Raw genomic sequence first — 19,446 nt, forward strand, 5'->3', positions numbered from 1 at the left:
ATGCCAGAGAAGCCTTAGTTTTGTTTTTAGGTTTGAGGAGAGCTGTCATGTTTCTCTCCTATGTTGTAATCACGTAATTAGTCAGTTCTTTAAAGAAATGAATGTATAACTACCAAACATTTCAAGCTGAAACAATATACACTGTTTTCACTACTAAAGATAGATTTTTTTTTATTATAAGCAAACTCAAATTATCGTAAAAGCCAGTTTGAATGATTCTAAACCAAGGCGTTTTTCTGGGAGATTGTACTATACACATTCCAAAATGAAATATATATATATATTAACACATTGCTTTTCTGCCATGTGTAAACATCAGAAAAACAAAAAACATTACTACCACTGTATACAGTCTTCTTATAGTTTTATTCAACTGCTTTATAATTCACAATAGGTAATAAAAAAAGAACGGTTTTGAAAAATAATTGTTTGCCATAAAAGACAGTACTTGCAAGTAGAGAAGAGTAAGAATTTGGCTTCTGTTAAAGCAGAAAAATGTACATTTTACTTCCCCACCATGGCAACAAAAACTCTTTTTACAAAGCAAATGAGATGGGAACAACAGTAACCATCATGCGAAAACAAAACTGTAACATCCTAGCTAAAATACCTGAACAGTACTTATCAGGTACTTCCGTCTTTCCCTATCATAATAAGGCACACGGCCACCTACCAGCATTGCAGCACAAAGCATGCCACAACGATTCAGTCTTAAACAAGGTGTGACCAGACTAGTGTGCGTTCTCTAAAACTCCTGAGATTGCTTAAGTACATATTTTTCAAAACCGTAAAAAATGCATACTACACTACTGGACAATATGATCATCTTTACACTGCTTTTTACATCACTATCTTTGTGACCCAAGGTAAAACTTGTTTTTTTAAACAGCAAACACAAAACCAGACAGTTAAGACTGATCTGTTTTAAGCTTGAATTTTTTAGCTTGAAGTCCTTAAAAAGAAAGAACAATCTTAAGAAGCGATTTGGAACGTTTACTACAAGCATCTGAAATACCAGCAAGACAGCAGATGATCCACAGATTTACCTGGCAGGTTTGTGTTATTTCAAAGTGGCCACATATGTAACACTTTTCAAAACCATTTCAATATTTGGTTTTCTTTACTGACACAGACTAAAAAATGGCACATCATCATTGTCCTGTATCAGGTACTACCTGCAGTGCTTAACAGCAGGACAGGATCCGAAAATGTCTCTGACAAACAGAGAAAGACAGCAAGGAAATAAGATCAATTGACCAGTAACAGAACAAATGTTGAATACTTTATGCTTAAAGACATAAAAAACCCCATCACCCCTTACATAAAGTCCCACCCATCCAGTCTTCTGCCTTGCTTTTAAAAAGAATTAAAGGCTTAAAGTCATTTATGTAGCGGAAAATGCTTCAGTTCCATAGAATGTTTTTTGTATTTTGTTTGGAATGTCAGTGTGGAGACTTGGGAAGAAAGTTTGACAGTGTTACTGAGCAATTTGAATTTTGTTAATTTAACTTTCTGGGTTTTTTTTGGCATAGATTTAAGAAACTCAGCAATTCAGAATTTCTTAAAATTTAATTATCAGTGTATTTCCGATGGCTTAGACATTTTGGACACCATAAAATAATTATAGTCCAATTCTGTGTACTGTTAACATAAGGATATGTTGGAGTCCAAGGTTTATAAAATGGTACATGTCACACAAGGCAGACAGTTAAGACATGAAGAAATGCTCAAGAGGCTACAAACAATATATAAATGAAAACAACCACATTATCTATATATAAATATATATGTGAGTTATACATTACAAAAAGGCAATACAATTTGTCTTAAGTGGCCCATTTATCATTTAATTGCCTTTAAAACTAGCTCAAAATTGTAAAACCAAGTTTCTGATTTTATCCTTGCAAACTAAAGGCTTTATGTTTCATAATATAAATGATCAATTAGGAACAAAGGAACTTATATACAGAGCTTCAGGTCAACCAAGTAAATGTATATGGTATTTTGAAAAGTACTGCTCACCAAATATTGTCATATTCAGTATCTCCTTAATGCCTACCATAATCAATTCAAATCAAACTTCAATAAAACAAGTTAATTACTTAACAGTATAAGGCATCTTTAAAAAAAACAACACTGCACTGAATGCTTTCTATTTTGCCAAGCTGGGCAGTTGTTCGAGAGCATCAGTGAAGAAAAACAATTTATTTTGCAACTGCTTGCTTAAGATTAGTCTGTATTTTGATACATATACAGTACATTTTTATATATATATGGTAGTGTTTATCTGTACCATTATAAAAATTAACTGTGAATCACAAACCGTCAAACCTTTTGGGATTCCAGTGGCATTCTGCTAAACAGTACCAGACTTGTAAGGTGTGCCAAATGTTTCTTTCTTGGTGTTCGAAGTATTGAGAGCAGAAATATAGTTCCTATAGTTTTTTCACTAAAGGGATGTACTGTGTTTTTCTCAGTGGATCCTGCTGATAAGACTTTGTACGTTCCATTATTTCTCTGTAATGCGTGTGTTTGGCAATAGCTACTGTACATTATGGGCGTGGGAAGGTGTACAAGGCGGCAGATTGCAGAGTGCGAGAGACCAGTGTGGAGCTAAGGGCTGGTCTGCTCAAAGACCTGGCTGTGATGGTCCAGGAGCATCCTTGTGAAGTTGTTGATCGGGCCGATGGCACCCAGAGTCATGGCTGCGTCTCGTCCCCACAGCAGGTTTGGTCCAAACACCACAGCCAGGTTAGTGTTGTTCATCTTGTTTACCCCACTCTGATCGGACACCTGCAACAAGAACGGGCGGATTTCATAGCAGCTGTGCAGGCAGAAAACACTAGGCTTAGGGATAAAACCTAAATCAGTTTCTAAAGATCTAAAGATCTCATTAAAACAACACCTTTAAGACCTTTGGAGAAGGATTGAATTGGTCCAGTCAAGGACTGTTTGTTTAATGAAATCACTAATTATTTTCTGTTTTATGATCGCCTAATTGGACTCCTTTTGACATGCCCACCGGTCGCAGGTGCACATTACACTCCGAGTTCCCCAACAAAGTATCAATCCGAGGGGCCACGCATCTCTTGCTAGTGTTACTGTAAGCTTGCAGATTCCAGAAGATCCTATGAAACAGAGGTGACAGGCACCTATTCCAAACTAATGGCAGCTGTCCTCTCATGCCATCACCTGGGTTACTGAGCATCTACGCTGGGAGGACCACCTGCAAACCCCTACGTTTAACCAGGGGTAAAAAGGTTTGCAGATAAGAACCCATCCTTTTGCTCAAACTACCGTCCACTAAGCTTATTAGCCAGCCTGCAGCTCCTTTAGCAAATCACTCGGAATGGCTACATGGAGATACTGTTTTCACTGTACTGTGCATACTGCACTACTTGGACATAGTATATTGCATACACCCTGGACACATAGCAGCTCTATTTATATTGAGTTTTGTCTGTGTTTATTTTATTCAATTTCTATTACATTATTATCTATTATTATGTAACCTTATTTTTTGCCAGCAACTACTCCTACATGCTGTATTGTTGTGCATTTGATCAATAAACTTTGATTGATTGATTAAATGTGGACCTTAAAATAATTTGTAAAGTTCTGGCTAATAGGTTAGCATCTGCGATCCAGAGATTAACTCATTCTGATCAAACTGCCTTCCTTAAAGGAAGACAAGCATCAGATCGTACTAGGCGTCCGATTAATCTGATTCATCACGCTAAGCGCCGGGGAAGCATTAACCCCTTGAAGGGCTGTACAATGGCACATGACTGAGGACACAAGTGGAATCTTTGAGGAACTGAGTTTAAAACCAATAAAAGGAGGCACTTTGAAGGAACAAACTATCTAGCCATGTTGTTGAGGATGATGTCCTTCAAGTAATGGCTGGAAGAAATCCTCAGGTCAGTTCTCTACTAAATACCAAGTGGGCTAGATGGGCCATATGGCTTCCTCTTGTTCGTATCCTTTCTTATGTAGTTTCAAAAAATATATCTTCTTTATGTTTTCAAGTCAGGAATGGTATGAGGAAAAACAGGACTGTGCGACATCTGTAAAGAAATACCACACAAAACGTTCTTGTTTTCTCAGACCGAAAATAGTATATACTTCAAACATCGCTTCTCCTGTCCAAAAAGGTGTAAGGTGTATTTTTTTTTGGTAGAAGGTCACAAATTCTTACCTGCGCCAGGAACTGAATGAGATACTTGAGAGTAGCATAGTTCTCATCTGGGAGCGTCTGAAGCATGCTGCAGAGTACAGCCACCTGACTGCTGTTTTCCACATCTGCAGATAAGAGCACGGCTTTGATCATGGGCACCTTTGGATTTAGTTTTAAGATTTAAATTTAAATTTTTAATCTTCAACACAATAGCTGTTCAACATTTAGTGTGAAAAGGATCCATTCAAGGGTAAGAAAATCATGGGGTATTTATAAAAGTGACCAAGTTTCAATATATGCCTGCAGAAAATCAGGATGTTAGAGGGAATACTCGGGGAAAATGCCTGTAAGACTCTCAAACGCATGTAGCCACTCATTTCCTCCTGTATTGTCTTGACTGTGGTCATCAATAGGATCATGCAGGTTATTGTCTCAGTCAAGACGGAGCCCTCTACACACTGATTAAAGGTATCTCCTCTTGACTAAGGGGATCTAGAAGAAGAAAAAAATGCAAACATCTAAAGGATCTAAAATCCTTTTCATGGTATTTGGGTTATTTTCTGTTTTACTCAGCCCATGAGTATGTCAGTATTTGTCAGTACAACATTCCCCTATCATGCCTTCCTAAACTCAGGCCATTTTAGGAAATGTTTCAAGTGTCAGTAATTCCTGCATCACAGACATGCAAACATGCTCCTCAGATGCAGGGCCACCCTTCACTCATGTTTTGAACCGTAACTCAGAAATCTGATCTTGTATTTCTTAATTTAGGCACTTCTAGGGATACAGTCAACAACCTGTTGTTAGCTCCTAATTAGGTTGGCAGCAACTTACTGTGAAAATTGACAATGTCATTGTAGAGCCGAAAGGTGAGGAGGGGCTCCGGTAATTCCCGAAGGAATGTTTTAAGAATGACAGCAACAAGATGGACGTCATCATACTGGAGGAAATCCACTTTTTCCCCTGGAGGCATGGAGAGGGAAGAAGAGCAACAGTCAAGCCAACACAGAGTATGTGTCTCTTACGTAACAGAATCTGTCAGGATGGATAGATGGTGTTTTGTCTTCAAAATCAAAAACTCCCCATCAGACTCCGTACAGTAGGTTCACTGGCGCACATGGAGATGTACAGCAGCATACAGTCTTAGACTTTTTCTACATTTTCGAAAGGTGTGCCAGAAGAACAATCACGACATTAGACCGAAACCGAAGTAAATCAAAACACTGAAATGTCTGCACTTCATTTCATATTTTAACAAAACAACATCTCTAAAGTAGACATCAGTTTTGTTAAACCCTCACCAAGACCTTGACCTCAAACACAAATGTGAATATCGAGTGATTCAACAGCACGTTGCTGCCTGAATATATTTCAAGGCATCTGAGATGGCTTTTTTCTTTTACAGTACATTGCTTACCCATATTGTATTTATTCTGGACTTCCCTGACCAAGGATATATTGGCTGATCTTCGAAATATGCCTTCTGTTTGGAGACCTAAGATAGAAAAGGCAACAGAAGAATATTATATGTGAAAAAGGACATTATCTTCTGGATTGATTAACTTCTCCGGGATAATTAAACACAGCTGGTTAAGCAGCAATTTCATTAAACACTTCAGGCCCTGTTAAATGAGTTCTTCACTCGCTGTAACATAGGAACACTGGCACCTCCGTTCAGGTTAATATGTTAAAAGAGTTCAAACATAGCAACCAGCATTAACTCAACAGCGATAAGATAATAAAAACAGGATAATATACACCATTTAGATGTCTAGAATTAGGGCAAAACAAAAAAACAGCAATTTGCACAGCAGTAACGCACAGCTGTTATATTATTTTGAAGTCAGTCTTCTTAACTTCTGTCGCCAACTAGCACATCATTTCTTATGGTCATGGAACAGGAAGCAATAAGCAGCATTCACTAGGATCGACTCACCATGCTCCCTCAAATAGCTGATCGTCTCTCGCATTACCAGGGGGATTTTGTCTTTATCTGGACTCTTCTCCTGTAATCTGCTCTCCAAAATAATACAAAACACCAATCAGTGCCTGCATTGCACTGTAAAAAAGACACAGATTCAGGCTGGCCAGAATGTGTGAAACTAAAAAAAAATGTGTTTTTAAGCCTTGATGTTTAAAATTGTGCAAAAACAATGAGCAATTAAAAAAAACCTTCCCCTGCCAAGGATTCAGTGAATTCTTTGTCTCACCTGCCATGTAAATTACTGAATAAAGTCTGGATTTAAAGGTGTTTTTTCACTAGGAACAAGTCTATATCACATCCTGGGTGTTTAACTTGTGACTGGCAGACTTAAGTATTCCTTTTGTGACGTGGTCATTCCTAACTTTGTCTATCTCATAAAAGTTAACAGTTGTCTCTACTAAAAACAGCATGCTTATGAAGAGTCAAACATGCAGGTGTTGAGCACCAAATGGAAACATTGCTGCTTTATATTTACCACTAATGGAAAACGGATTAAAAAGTTGTGAACGCACTGTGAGAGGAAGAGCCCGAATTGCTGGGCTGGCAGTGGAGAATGGGGCGGCACTGGTTTCTGTGCTTGTGAGACCTTCTGCGCAGCCTTGATTTTGTCATCATAACTGGAAAAAAAAAATAGTTCTCAAAACTAGCACAGTGTCTGACCTGAAACAAATGTGTATTTTATCATTTGAAAGGCAGCCGGAACGACACTCCTTTCTCGGTCAAAATGTATTGCAGTGAAACTACTCACAGCACTAGATTTCCCAGTTAAACAAGTTTAATTGTTTTTCTGTGAGAATGAACGTTTTGAAAATGCAGGGCATTATTTTATGGGCCACCCTTGGAAAATCTCAAACCTTTCAATCATACAAAAACATACCTACTTGTATATAAACAGTACTCTATGTGCCTCATTTTTCAAAGTTGGTTATTAATGAGCAAAAACATAATTAAGGAAGTAACCGTTACAAAACAAGTACAAATGCAGGTGTATGTAAATATAAAGAACATTTTCATTAAAGGAAAGTGTACTTGAGTAATTATCTTAATTTATTTAACTGCAAAAATAGATACATTTACTCAGTACTAAACCTTCTACCATCTGTTGAGCATTAGGGTCTCAAGGTATTAATAATATTAAAATAATTAATTTCTTTCAGAAATCACTGAAAACAATCAACATTAAAAGTTTCCTTGTCAGTATAAAATATATTTTTAATGATTGCTAAAAAATAATTCTCATTTTAGCCATTCAGTAATACAAAGCCTTGAAAAACACACAGACTATTTTCACAGCTTCCTTGCACAAAATTTCCCCAAGAATTCCAGAGGACTTTTTAGCTTTCAATTTGTAATGACAGCATCACTGATAGACAAGGTGTTCAGAAGCCACTGTAAACTCATTTTTTTGGCATGGAGAAGCAATAATGTGCTGCTTTAGTACTTGTTTTAAAAACGCACAGCAAAGAAAGAAATTACATACAAAATTCTAAATAATTTTTATTTAAAAAACCATTCATCTTACGTCTTGACCCTCTGGGGTATCACCAGCTGTTCACACTTGACATATTCTTCCAATTCGCTCAGATAGTTCATGTAGAATATCTTCCTTCCAAACTTCCAGCTGGCAAGGATACAGGGCATAAAGAAACTTTTAGAGCTGGTCAGTGGTTATCACATAAATTATACTGTACTAACTTTCCCATTTGTCTAAAGTCACTAATAGGCACTTCTGTATGGATGTTTAGGCACTATAATTGCAGAACTGTGCTAAACACAATTTACAGCTGACACATCCCACAACAGGTGACGTGTGTTAACCTAGAAGAGCACCATTAGTGTTCATGTTTATTTAATCCAGTCACCCTTTGGTAAGAAAACCAGTAGAATGTCTTATAAATCCAACAGAAAAAAAATTAAAATGGACTTTAAATAAATATTATATCATAACAGGACAGTCAAGCCAGTCGGTGGTAATGTCTGCTGATGGTTTCTTTTTTATGTAGTGAAAATTGAGTAGCTCATTAAAATTTTCAACATCTCTGGAACACGAGAGCAGTATTTGGCATAGTTAGGGTGTCAAAGGTAAAAATATTGGCAGTATAGGATTTTAAAGCATTACAATTTAGTTTGCAGTATTTCTGTAATAACATGGACATCAAAAAAGTTAAAGACAAAAAGCTACCTGATAATTGGCTTAAAAAGAATAAGCAGTGTTCTGATGAAAGTGGTGGGATGGACAATGCACAGAGCCTTGATATTCTTCTTGTACCTGAAATCAACCAATATAATAATCATTATCGATTCCTTGAGTTAGCATAAGATTTCTGATCTCAAAGGATCCCAGAGTGCTTTACAAACAGGAAGTGACACACTTCATCCACTACTGAAACACAACATCCATTCTTTAGGGATTTAGGCAGCTCAAAATGCACAGCAGGAATTTAGTCAGGACATCCTGGTCAACATCTCTACTCTAACAAACATCAGAGCATAGTGACCAGATATTCAGGACCTCTTGTCCAAGGGACAGCGCCAACTACAGCACAGTGTGCTGTCTCAACACACTGGGCAAGAGGATTAGTGGATCCCTGGTCCACTAATATAGCAGCAACCTGGTTTCATTACATCACAGTCACCAGTGCAAACAGCAGGTCAGCATGTCTGCATCCGAGCCAAGGAAGAAGAATTACAGTAGTATCAGTCATGAATCTGGCATAATTTCATTTAAGGAACAAGTAATAGGTTTATTCCATGCCGTTTTGGCCGTGGAGCCTTCTTCAGGTGTCTTGAAGAAGGCTCCACGGCCGAAACGTTGCATTTTCTTTCTTCTTTTTTTCAGCATGGAATAAAACTTGATCCTTTGTAGCCTACGCATGCTGACACAGCCACAGGTACCCACCTGAAATAATTTCATTTAGGGTGGAATGTATTTTTTTCCTACTTACAAATGCAGAATGATTTTTTTATATCTTAAACTCCATCTCTACAACCTTTTAGTTTCTATTGTACTTGATATGTGAAACTATGTAAAAGCAACTCATAACTAAGAGTGTACAACTTACTTTCGGTCAAATTCCCTGTAGGCATCCCTGAGCCAGGTGAGGGATGGCTTGTTCTCACTGGTGAGCCCATGGTGGAAATAAATGAGAGTGTAGTCATTTTCAACATACTGGTCCAGGGTATGCTTCAGGTACCTGCGAAAGACAGAAGATGACAGCATACCTGCATAAGTTCATATGCTTCATGTGATGAAAAAGTAAAAAAAGTCAAACCTATAAATATAATCCAGATTTATACATGAAGAACAATAATAACAGCAGTACTTTAAAATGCAGTACGGGCTAAAAAAACATATACAGGACTAGGAACATTTAAAACAATAGAAACAAGCAATTTAACAATAAAAAATCCATCAGCCCAGAAACTGCTATTCTGGTGTTTTGCAAATACTAAACGATGAAAGAAAAGGAAAAATGCACAACTAAGGCATTTTAAACAATTCCAAAATAATTTATCTGACTCGCTGCAAAACATGAATGTAAAAAGCGCTCATAAGCAGAACTGACCAGCTTGCTGTAAGAGGAACCGAGAATGATAATCAGCAGGAAACAGATACTCACGCCAACAGTTTGTGATGGTCAAGCTCATGGTGTGGAGGCATCCGACAGGCACTGAACACAATAACCTTCCTGCCAAAGTTATCATCACCTTTACACAAAAGAATACAACTGCTAATGCAAGAGAAAGACTCGCCTAGCTATGCAACAGAGTAATATGTAAAACAAAATGAATGTCATTTTATTTACTGAAGAGCAAAATCTTGCAATGAAAAACAGAAATATTATAGTATAATTAAAGAGCTAATTATTTGTAAAACGTCCCCTCATTCACCTTGTCATCCCTGGGTATTCACACATTTTCTGCCCAATCTACCGAAATTTAAAAGTTTGTTCAGCTTCTTCCCCCAAATGGTAAAGCAATTTGTTTGTCAAACGTGTAAATGTTGGAACCACAGTCCATATGTCATTCTTTACATAGTTTCCTTCAGTATACAAGATTCATGCAGCAGGTGACTTTCCTTGATCTCATATGCTGTGCTGTTTTTCATTCAGAAATTTATTTTTAGAACTTTGGTCTCAGATAAGACCTTCATTCACGGTCACTTCCCAACAGGAGAGAAAGACATCAAAAACCTCCCACAGATACAGGCCTTGCTGAGTTTCACATTGCCTACAAAGCCTGCCCACATTTTCCTCTTCTGCAAAATAAAATTAAAAAGCCAGCCTTTTGTGAACTCACACAATTGTGAGCATAAGCTTTTCCCCCCCTCTGAGATTCTAACACCACATTTTAGGGGAACTGCCAAGAACATACTTATATCTATTATATCCATCTGGTCTGACTTCCAGCACTTTTAATAGCCAAATTTAATTCAGAAAGAGCTTACAGAAAAAAAATCAAAGGAAGGGTCCTGGATCAGATGGTATTTTAGTGCTTTTGATCGGGTCATGTGAGCATTGTTAAGAAGAATTCTCATGTTTATTTGGTGGGAAATCACAGAAGTCTTCAGTGTCCCCTTGTCTGTCTCTCTCTTCAGTTTTGCACAGTCTTTCTCTGTGTGAAAGTCTTTTTGGTCACAAGCTTCTCCTGTTCTGCTGCGAACTGCAGAACCTGCCTCCTTAACCCTGACTCTCTGATGCACAGAATGGATTCGATTTGCTTGGTAGTGGAAAGAAAATGACATTGAGGGTAAAACAGAGTGTAGTTTTAGTTCAGATAATCTACAGGCACCTTTTTTCCAGTAAACCAAGAATTTCTAGAATGGCTACAGTTTCAAAACCATCAATGGACACTTCACCAAATTCTGTTACTCTTTCTATATCTCTATTGAATAGTGCTCAATGGGAAAAACAAAAAAGTGAAGAAAGCTATTATTGTGAGGTATGTTTTCTACATTTCCTACATTCAACTATTTTACCAAGCAAAATTAAGTGCATGAGTCACACTGGTTTCTAAAAACATCTTTTTGCGAACAATCTTTCCATGAAGCTAATTAGATAAGTTGTAATTTGTTGTGCATATTATTCCTTTGAAAAACATTTTTTCCTTCCCCCCCCCATCACACTGATAGAAAATGGAAGGCACCCTCTTGATCCTACCTGCCACCTCCACAATCTGATGCCTTGCAATGTCATAGTATGGATCATCCCATTTCAAGTGCAGACCCGAATCCAACTTTTTGGAAACATCCGTGTCTGCAAATCAGAATCAGAAGAATGAGTCATTACTGGCACTTACATACTGTGCTAGAGCATATAATCATTTATGGCTCAGTGATTCATTTCATAAAGCAACCCAAGCACCCGCCCTGTCCTCCTTTTCAAGCAAAATGAAGTGCATCGACACACGCTTCTTTCTGATTATGTTAGTCACTCGTGATGTAACCTGAATAACATGCTCAGGTTCAACACAGTGCTTTCCACCTCATTTTCTTATATGGGTTCTTCACTGCTTAATGAGGAAGCCCATTAACTTGATTTCAGTTTGCTCCTCTGTGGCGACTGTGAAGAAGTGCTAATTCACCATCAGCCAAGTCTAACTGCAGTCTAAATCTTGCCTATTCGATTCTATAGCAGGGGGTGATGATGATGTAATGCAGTGCTGAATGCCACAGGCCTGACTGCTGAGAGACTCAGACAGGGTACTGAAGTGGAAGTCTTCTGTACAATATCAAATCCAGAGCGCATAACTCATTTTAAAAACACCCTGTCAAAAGAGTAGTGAGAACTTTAAAAAAAAAGAGACAGTGGTACTATTTATATGGTCTTCTGTATTAGCAGCAAACGTAACTGATTTCAGAGAAACACAGTTGCTATAGAATTGGCTCCAGTCAACCACTAAATATGCAGAACAGATACTGATCTGCAAGTTCCTCAGCTGACCAGTCCTTCTGCTGTAACACCTCAGCAAAACACAGAACCATAGAGGCTAACAGAATGAAGACATTTACTATTAGGAGTATCATTAATTACAATGCTGTATTTAACCAGATAAATCAAGTAAGATCGGATTTTCATTTACAATAACCAGCAGAAGACAGAAGACAAAGCAGTGAAAAGAACAATCAATGACAAAGAAATTAAATACTGTAACTGGACTTTGCAGTGTTAAGGTGCAAGTGTCGGGCAGAAAAGATCTCATCATAAACCCGAATTCCATCCTCAGTCAAAAAGATTACAGTATTTCCAGAGGTGAATTTACGACAAGCGCAGGTCAAAGCTCACCGTTTTCAGAAACACTATGTCATGCTATTACAGTGCCAATCCAACCCTCCAGTCCAGTATATAGACTTCTCCTATAAATTAATAATTAACTTTTATTCTAATATAGTATCTGTCTAGAGTATTCTCCAAGTATTTCTTCGCCCTGTGTTTAATGAGCTTAGTTCTAAAAATGAAATAAGCTTAATTTTTTTTCAGGAATTACAATTGCTAAAAATTTAACTTCAATTTAACTTAACTTCAACTTTAATCACGTTGCCCCTTTAGTCATGATTTAGTAAGCCCACGAAGTGGAATTGCTTTAATCTGCCTCATACTTTATGCCTTTGACAGCCAGGGAAAATGCACAAAACATTTTACTAAGGCAACCAGCATTTTGTTTGATGCCGAAACCAGAGATGTACACATTACTCCTAGATCTGCTATCATTTGTTTTTACATACAGTATTTGGAATTGCGACTTATATCTGATATACTCACCAGATCTACAAAAGCCAACTGTGTGATCTTTCCAAAAGATCACAATAATCGCATGGAAAAAAGTGTAGAAAAAAGTCATCCAATGGCTGGTAATGTAGGTAGTAAATTTCACAAGGACTGTATGTGGAGCTTTATAAGTTACAACAGCGGTAAGCACAGCAAAACCACATGCCAAACCTTTTTAAAAAACAGCCTGCGTAACAACTTACCCGACTTGCTCATTTCCTGCGTCTCATCGGAAGGCCAGTCCTTCTCTGCCAACGTGGAGATCTTGAGCTGCTCCAGAGTATTGGCTGGATCCTCACTGGACAGGTCATCCTGCAGGTCTATCAAGGGGTCAGAGGCCATTGTCCACACTTCCACCCTGCAACTGAGCACCAGACACGCTTGTCAGGTACACATCTTCCCAGAGCTGCAGGACGCACATCCACACACTCTTTTTCAGAGATTTAAAAGGATACATCCATATTCTGTGCTTTCTGTTGCTGTGTACAGCCTACACAATCTGGTTTTTGAAATGCTTTACAAAGCGCGGGGATCTGGTACAGACCAAACTCTGCACGCAGAGCTTCGAACATTAAAACGAGGACTGTGGCCTTTGCTGCTGAGGAGCAGCTTTTAGTCACTTCTGTGTTATTTAACAAAAATAGAAATGTCAGCATCATCAAGGTTGACCACAAAACTGAAAAAGTGACGATTCACAGGAATATTTCAGAACTAGGCACAGCAATTTACACAGTCAGCAAACGAGGTCACTATCTCCACTAGGATGTGAAACTAAGACGTTTCTAGTATACACTTAGGAAGGAATGCAGAGAATTTCCCATTCGGTTCTTACACGGCAAAAACTACTTGTAAGATAAGAGGAAATGTAATGGTGCAAAAACATGCTGATTTAGAATACTAGTAATGACCATTATTTTTAATAAATTGGATAAAATACTTCGTATAAGTATGAAAGAAGAAAAAAACAAGAGGCTTAGCTTACAGATTTAAAGCAGCATTTTATTTTTTTTCACAGGTACGGTAGAATTCTATAGATTTACAGGGAGCAATTCTCATATCCTGCATTGAGAAGGAAGTACATTTGTACATGCATTTGGCTTCCCCTTCAGACATTCTGAAATATTCTGCTTCCCTCGCCAAGCTGCTGTGAATACAAGTGCTATAATCATGGTTCTCAAGCTGCCAAGCTTCATCACCAGCTGCAGTGTGCAGGGACAGGCTGCACAACGGGAGCGTTAAGGGTTCCTGAGGGACAGTCTGCAGGGATATCTTGCTTTTGGACATCTTACCAAATGCAAGTCTGAGTGTCTTCTTTGAGAACACAAAAGCACACAAATACCACGGTTGTGACAATGATGGTCTTTACTAGCTATATAAGCTGTACATTTGCCTGTCCTTTCAATCCAAAGACTTATATACAATTGTATATATACATAGAGAATAAGAGATTTGCATCCCCTATCTGTGCTACTACACCTGAATAGAAAATCACACAACATTATTATTATTTTTAATAATAATAATAATAATAAAAGCACTCATAAACATCTGACATTTCCTAACTCTTTGACATGACAGCTGATATCTCTGCTATACATACTGGATAGTTTATATACTTTTAGTTCAGACTTTTAACCACATTAAATTAACTTAGAATTTCATTCATCTATATGCTGTATTCATTTTCCTTATCTTTTAGAGTCACGTGATAATGAGATCAGGTATCTGCCTGTACCTACCTGCTCACTATTAACAGAAGTCATGTGATTTTCTGGTTAAAGGAATTCACACAACAGGTCAACTGTTCACTGACAGCTGCATCTTCATTCCTTCATTCAGAAACAGAAACTATCATTCAAGAAAGTTAGAGATCCAGTAAAAAAGGGAGAAATTAAGGTGTCATTAGGTTTGAAAATTGAACAATTTAAAGACGGACTATCAAGTCCATCAAGACGGTACCAAAGTCTGTTTCACACAACTGTATGGCTTTACTTGGCCGAATATTAAACAAAACTAGCTGAGAATTTTCTATTTTACCATCAATAATTTATGCAAGATGTTTGTTCTCAGAATGTCATAATGTTCCCTTGGGGGCTAATAAAAGTCTTGACTCCTTCAAAAGAGAACTTTCTGCATTAAAAGATGGGAAAATGATAATTACCACTTTACGAAGAAGATGGTTTATTTTATGAATTCTTGTAATGTTTAACCTGTGAAACAAACTCGTGGTAAAGCTTCAGGGATTAACTGAAATAATGTTCGAATAATATATTAATTTTCAGTTATGAATTTAGGCTCAGAAACACACCAATCTGAATTTCCCTGAATAGCCCATTTTACAGAACTAAGAAACCCAGGCTCTGTCAATCACTGAGAAAATTATACTATGATATTAATAGCAGTACACCTTTTAAGAATGCACCTTGAATTGCATACTAAAACAAAATGAGATGTGTTGTGGAATGCATTTAAGAAGCAGTACAATTATCAATTAAAAACAATATAGATAAAAGTTTCAGAAAAAAAATATTTGTGTGCTGCAAGCATGTACCTAAAATCATAAAGAAAGTTTTCAATTTAAAAATTGTGTTCCTTCGTTACTGCATAGGATCAAAACTACCCGGTAGCCTACAAAAGTGAAATTGAGTCGGCTCTATTTATTGAGAACCTCATACTATATTATCAGATATTTGGATGACCACATCTTTGCTTCATACAGTACATACCCGATACAGAGATTCAGATTCAGAAGAGTGAGGCATGTGTCTTTCCAAGTATGTTTCATAATGTTTCCTCTTCAAACGAGTTTTACTTAAAAGTGGTCACATTACAGCTGCGTGTTGAAACATGAATAAAGGGGACTTAAGCAAAAAGGGTCTGCCCAAATACACATCCCTCTAGCAACACTTTTACTCAGAAAACAAGGTTAACCAAGAAATAGCTGAGAACCCAGTGCCACTGCCCTGCTTCCTGTGATCACACCACCTTGAACTGAGTTGCACAACATCTTTTTCACAACTACTTCAAGCTTTTACTTTTATCCTGCAGTTTTTAAATTTGGGCCATTTATGAAAAGTATTTACAGCTCACTTTGACCTCCCATTGCAAGAATGGGTGGGTAGGGAGTGTTTATGTTTGTGTACTGTTCCTGCATGTAAAACTTTGTCAAGGTCAGCTCAAATAACAGATATTTCAACACTGGGGGGTTGTGATGGCAATAATGATTCAGTCCTCTTCAAAATCCTCCGCAAGAGGGAGTGGCAGGTCAATAAACTGACCCCTACGGATCCTAGTGAGTTTCAAATGAGCATGTAAATCAAATCAGATGCACTGATCTTGGAGTAGCAGTACTGTTACAATGTACACAAACTGCAAAGGTTTATTTATAAAACATGATTCTGCTGGCAGTGGCAATAGCAATATTTTTAAAAATTAAAATCACTGCATCAAAATCTAATCTCTGAGCAACAGCCTACAGAACTGCATCATAGAGTCCAGTACAGGATGCAATTTAAATACTCATTACAGTTTTTTGAATTGGCAATCAAAGAAAGATTAAAATAGCATAATATCTACCTTATAACAAATACGACTTGTATCACTGTTACAACTGAAGGCACTGAAGTCCTGATGCACAACTACAACTGTCTGCTGTGTTATATCAATAGCTCATTGGGCACACGTATAATGTTATTTACATTTTAATTAGTGAACTGATGGACTTGTTTCATTAGTACTGCTCGGTGGAACTAAGGCAAAGGCATAGCACACCGATCCAGAACCATCATAGCCATCTCATCCCCCAAGCGAAGTTGTTCTCTGACTGCACTGACTCCATGAGAATGAGCATGAGAAATTCCAGGAAGGAACAATTCATGCATCAGCAGAATGACCTCAGCTCCCCTTCTAACTGAAAAAGATGCAGGGGTAGCGCTGACAGGTAAGAAATTAAACCTCTGTCTTCTGTGAGCATTTTTGTCCCGGATTTCACCATTGACAGACCTTACACAAAACAATGCATGTGGGAATGATGTGTTGAGCACTATGCTGACAGGTGTATAGCTCAGGTCAGCTGATGGGGACATTGACCTTACACCTATAGAGAGCTCATGTCCCACTCAAAGGGGTTTACAGCTAATAGAGACTCCCCTCCACCACCAATGTGTAGCCCCCACCTGGATGATGCAATGGCAGCCAAAGTGCATCTGTATGCTCACCACATGTCAACTATCAGGCCAATTCAAAGATGGGGATTATTAGAGACCACGAAATGTAAAAACCAGGGGGAAATTTCAAGAAACATTCTGGGATTGTTAATGACCATTAAGAGTCAGGATCTCAGTTTTACATCTCATCTGAATGATGGTGCTTTTTTTTTTTTACAGTATAATGTCCTCAATACTATACTTGGGCATCCCCACCCATATAGACCACAAGGTGAGCTCTCCCTGCTGGTCCAAATAAACACCTCTTCCAGCAGCAATGTTAGCTTTCTCAGGAGGTCTCCCATATACTGTCCAGACTCACATCTGCTGAGCTCCAGTGGGCTGCCAGCTGTGAGCTGCAGGTTGATACAGCTGCTGGCGACACTGTACGTAGGGAGGAACGTGCTCTGACACAGGAACACTGCTGGGGCGCTCTGAACCCACCCTTTCTGCTCAGTGTGGCCTTGGTGAAGTCCACAACCTTTCAGTTTTTCTGTTTCTGCAAGCCTTCTGGAAGTGTTGATCGCCCAGCACGGCAATCCCGGCTGGATTGCACAGAAAGTGGCGAACGCAGTGCTACAGCAATCTGTCCAGCGGCTGACCGGGTCTAGAGGCTCATTTTCATTTTTTTATCAAAAACACTAATAGCAAAGAAACCAAAGGGTAAGAAAAAATGTAGGTCTTTTAAGTCTTAGGATGTAACTATTATTTCTAAGAATGCTGTTATAATATATACAAATATTTCCGTTATTAGACGTACGAGTAAGAAAAAAATGCACACAAGATAACAAGGAAGAGCTGTAGTGGAACCGCACTGAAATACAGTATCGAAAACGAGTGTTTTCTACAAAAACAAAGATGACATCACCTCTTTCAGTTGGAGGAAGAAAACACACCACAACTCTGTCAAACCCTTTCTTATCTATAGCAGAGCAGCCCACCAACTGTTCATCTTGAAATCACAAACGCGCAACTACACAGATCCATTTAACATCTGCAAATACCTCGCTCAGCTCGCAAAAAGACAAACAACCAGGTACCTAACTGAAAGCACACACCTGTCCGGACACGAATGAATCTGCTTCTAGGAAAACTATTTGTACCAAAACAAAAGACGTTAATTATGATGTTTTATATTGGTAGCTAAATGTTGCAATGCAATGATCTTTGCCTTTTTCCCAAATCATTGTAATCGTGTCGGACCTATAAGCGTTGCAGCCAGTAAGTACCGTACTCCCCTTTGTCACAAAACGTGCATCGATCACGGTGAAAATAAAAGCTCGAGTTTGCAGGTTTTACCTTTTTTCTCTGACAGACAACTCCCACCACACACACGCAGGGTAGCAGCAGCAGGTCTCCTTTAAACGAAGGGTTCTGTGACAAGCAAACATCCGGTTTAAAGGCGGATGCAGGCTTCTCCTTGGTAACCGCTCCCAAACTGCTTCCGCCTGCGCACTACTATTGGTAGCACAGTGGTATCTCTGGCAGCGACTCTTTGCCTTGCGTGAAGGTAGTGAAAGAAGAAGTCGTTGGCTTCTAGTAACAAAGCCTGCTTTTTAAGAAATGGCACCATATCAGCCAACAACTTCTTCTCTGAGCTGAGGCTTGTTGCGCTCTTTGAGTAAAGAAGCGTCTCATGTGTCAGTATTGAAGAGATACCCCTTGGTTTCCATTTCTGCCACTGGTCTGTGTTTTCATTACTGATCCTGAAGAAGTTCATTCGGACTGACCGTGTGAATATCCTTCAGCTTTCTTCGTGCTTTCATCTAGCCCTCTCGCAGTCGTTCAGGACTAAAGGTATTAAGTTCCTTGAACACGTTGATGTAGGACAACCCTGGCCAATTCTCTTTTAAGTGACTCCAGTGCAGGGGTGTTTTCTTTTTATGACATGTAAATCACAATTGTACACAGTATTCAAGCCTATGATCTTTCTTACGGGCAGCTTCTATAAATGCATGTGTTCCCCCAACTTCTACATGTAGTGAGTGTTCTTGCTATATGTGTGACAGGTGCCCCCATCAGTTCGATTGGAGTGACTCATATTGCACACACTGCACCACTCCCTAAAGAGCAGTGAACTACACTGCTCCAAAAGTCCAGGTTATGTGCTGCTTTGTTTTCCTACTGTATTTCACACCCTCATTTACTATCTCCTCTCATGTATTTTATTCATGTTATTGTATAAAGTGCATTGAGAAGCAACTGTTAAAGGCTTAATATAAAATAAAGATGATGATGATGATTATTATTATTATATCCCAGATTACACCTTCATCAGACTTGTTTGAGGGAGGAAATAGTCCTGGAGAGTCA

General features: G+C 38.4%; 1 protein-coding gene across 4 annotated transcripts; it reads right to left on the reverse strand.

Moving 5' to 3' along the window:
* Nucleotides 1-347: 347 nt before the first annotated feature.
* arhgap1 (Rho GTPase activating protein 1) lies at nucleotides 348-18,584 on the reverse strand. Of its 4 annotated transcripts, XM_088611949.1 has the most exons (14): nucleotides 18,433-18,480; nucleotides 14,668-14,757; nucleotides 13,132-13,292; nucleotides 11,321-11,416; nucleotides 9,782-9,869; nucleotides 9,224-9,355; nucleotides 8,344-8,430; nucleotides 7,684-7,782; nucleotides 6,674-6,778; nucleotides 6,114-6,190; nucleotides 5,595-5,672; nucleotides 5,012-5,140; nucleotides 4,199-4,302; nucleotides 348-2,793 (listed from the first exon to the last, which is right to left on the reverse strand). In XM_088611949.1, the coding sequence occupies exons 3-14, from the start codon at nucleotides 13,268-13,270 to the stop codon at nucleotides 2,614-2,616; spliced, it is 1,314 nt and encodes a 437-aa protein (XP_088468075.1). In that variant the 5' UTR covers nucleotides 13,271-13,292; nucleotides 14,668-14,757; nucleotides 18,433-18,480; the 3' UTR covers nucleotides 348-2,613. The 4 variants fall into 4 exon arrangements, with proteins under 4 accessions (XP_088468075.1, XP_088468074.1, XP_088468076.1 ...); XM_088611948.1 differs by lacking the exon at nucleotides 14,668-14,757 and having other exon boundaries at nucleotides 18,433-18,584; XM_088611950.1 differs by lacking the exons at nucleotides 13,132-13,292; nucleotides 14,668-14,757; nucleotides 18,433-18,480 and adding an exon at nucleotides 12,923-13,066.
* Between the last annotated feature and the right edge of the window lie 862 nt (nucleotides 18,585-19,446).

Source organism: Lepisosteus platostomus, chromosome 18 (genome assembly GCF_059453375.1).
Source record: "Lepisosteus platostomus isolate fLepPlt1 chromosome 18, fLepPlt1.hap1, whole genome shotgun sequence".
Lineage (NCBI taxonomy): Eukaryota > Metazoa > Chordata > Actinopteri > Semionotiformes > Lepisosteidae > Lepisosteus > Lepisosteus platostomus.

Bases quoted from the DNA above. Each gene is read 5' to 3' on its own strand.
- arhgap1 (XM_088611948.1), bottom strand. From the start codon at position 18,524: ATGTTTGCTTGTCACAGAACCCTTCGTTTAAAGGAGACCTGCTGCTGC. The intron at 9,356-9,781 runs GTGAGTATCTGT...TGTCTTTCGCAG, and splicing joins GACCATCACAAACTGTTGGC to GTACCTGAAGCATACCCTGG. The intron at 7,783-8,343 runs GTAGCTTTTTGT...TATCCTTGCCAG, and splicing joins CTTTTTAAGCCAATTATCAG to CTGGAAGTTTGGAAGGAAGA.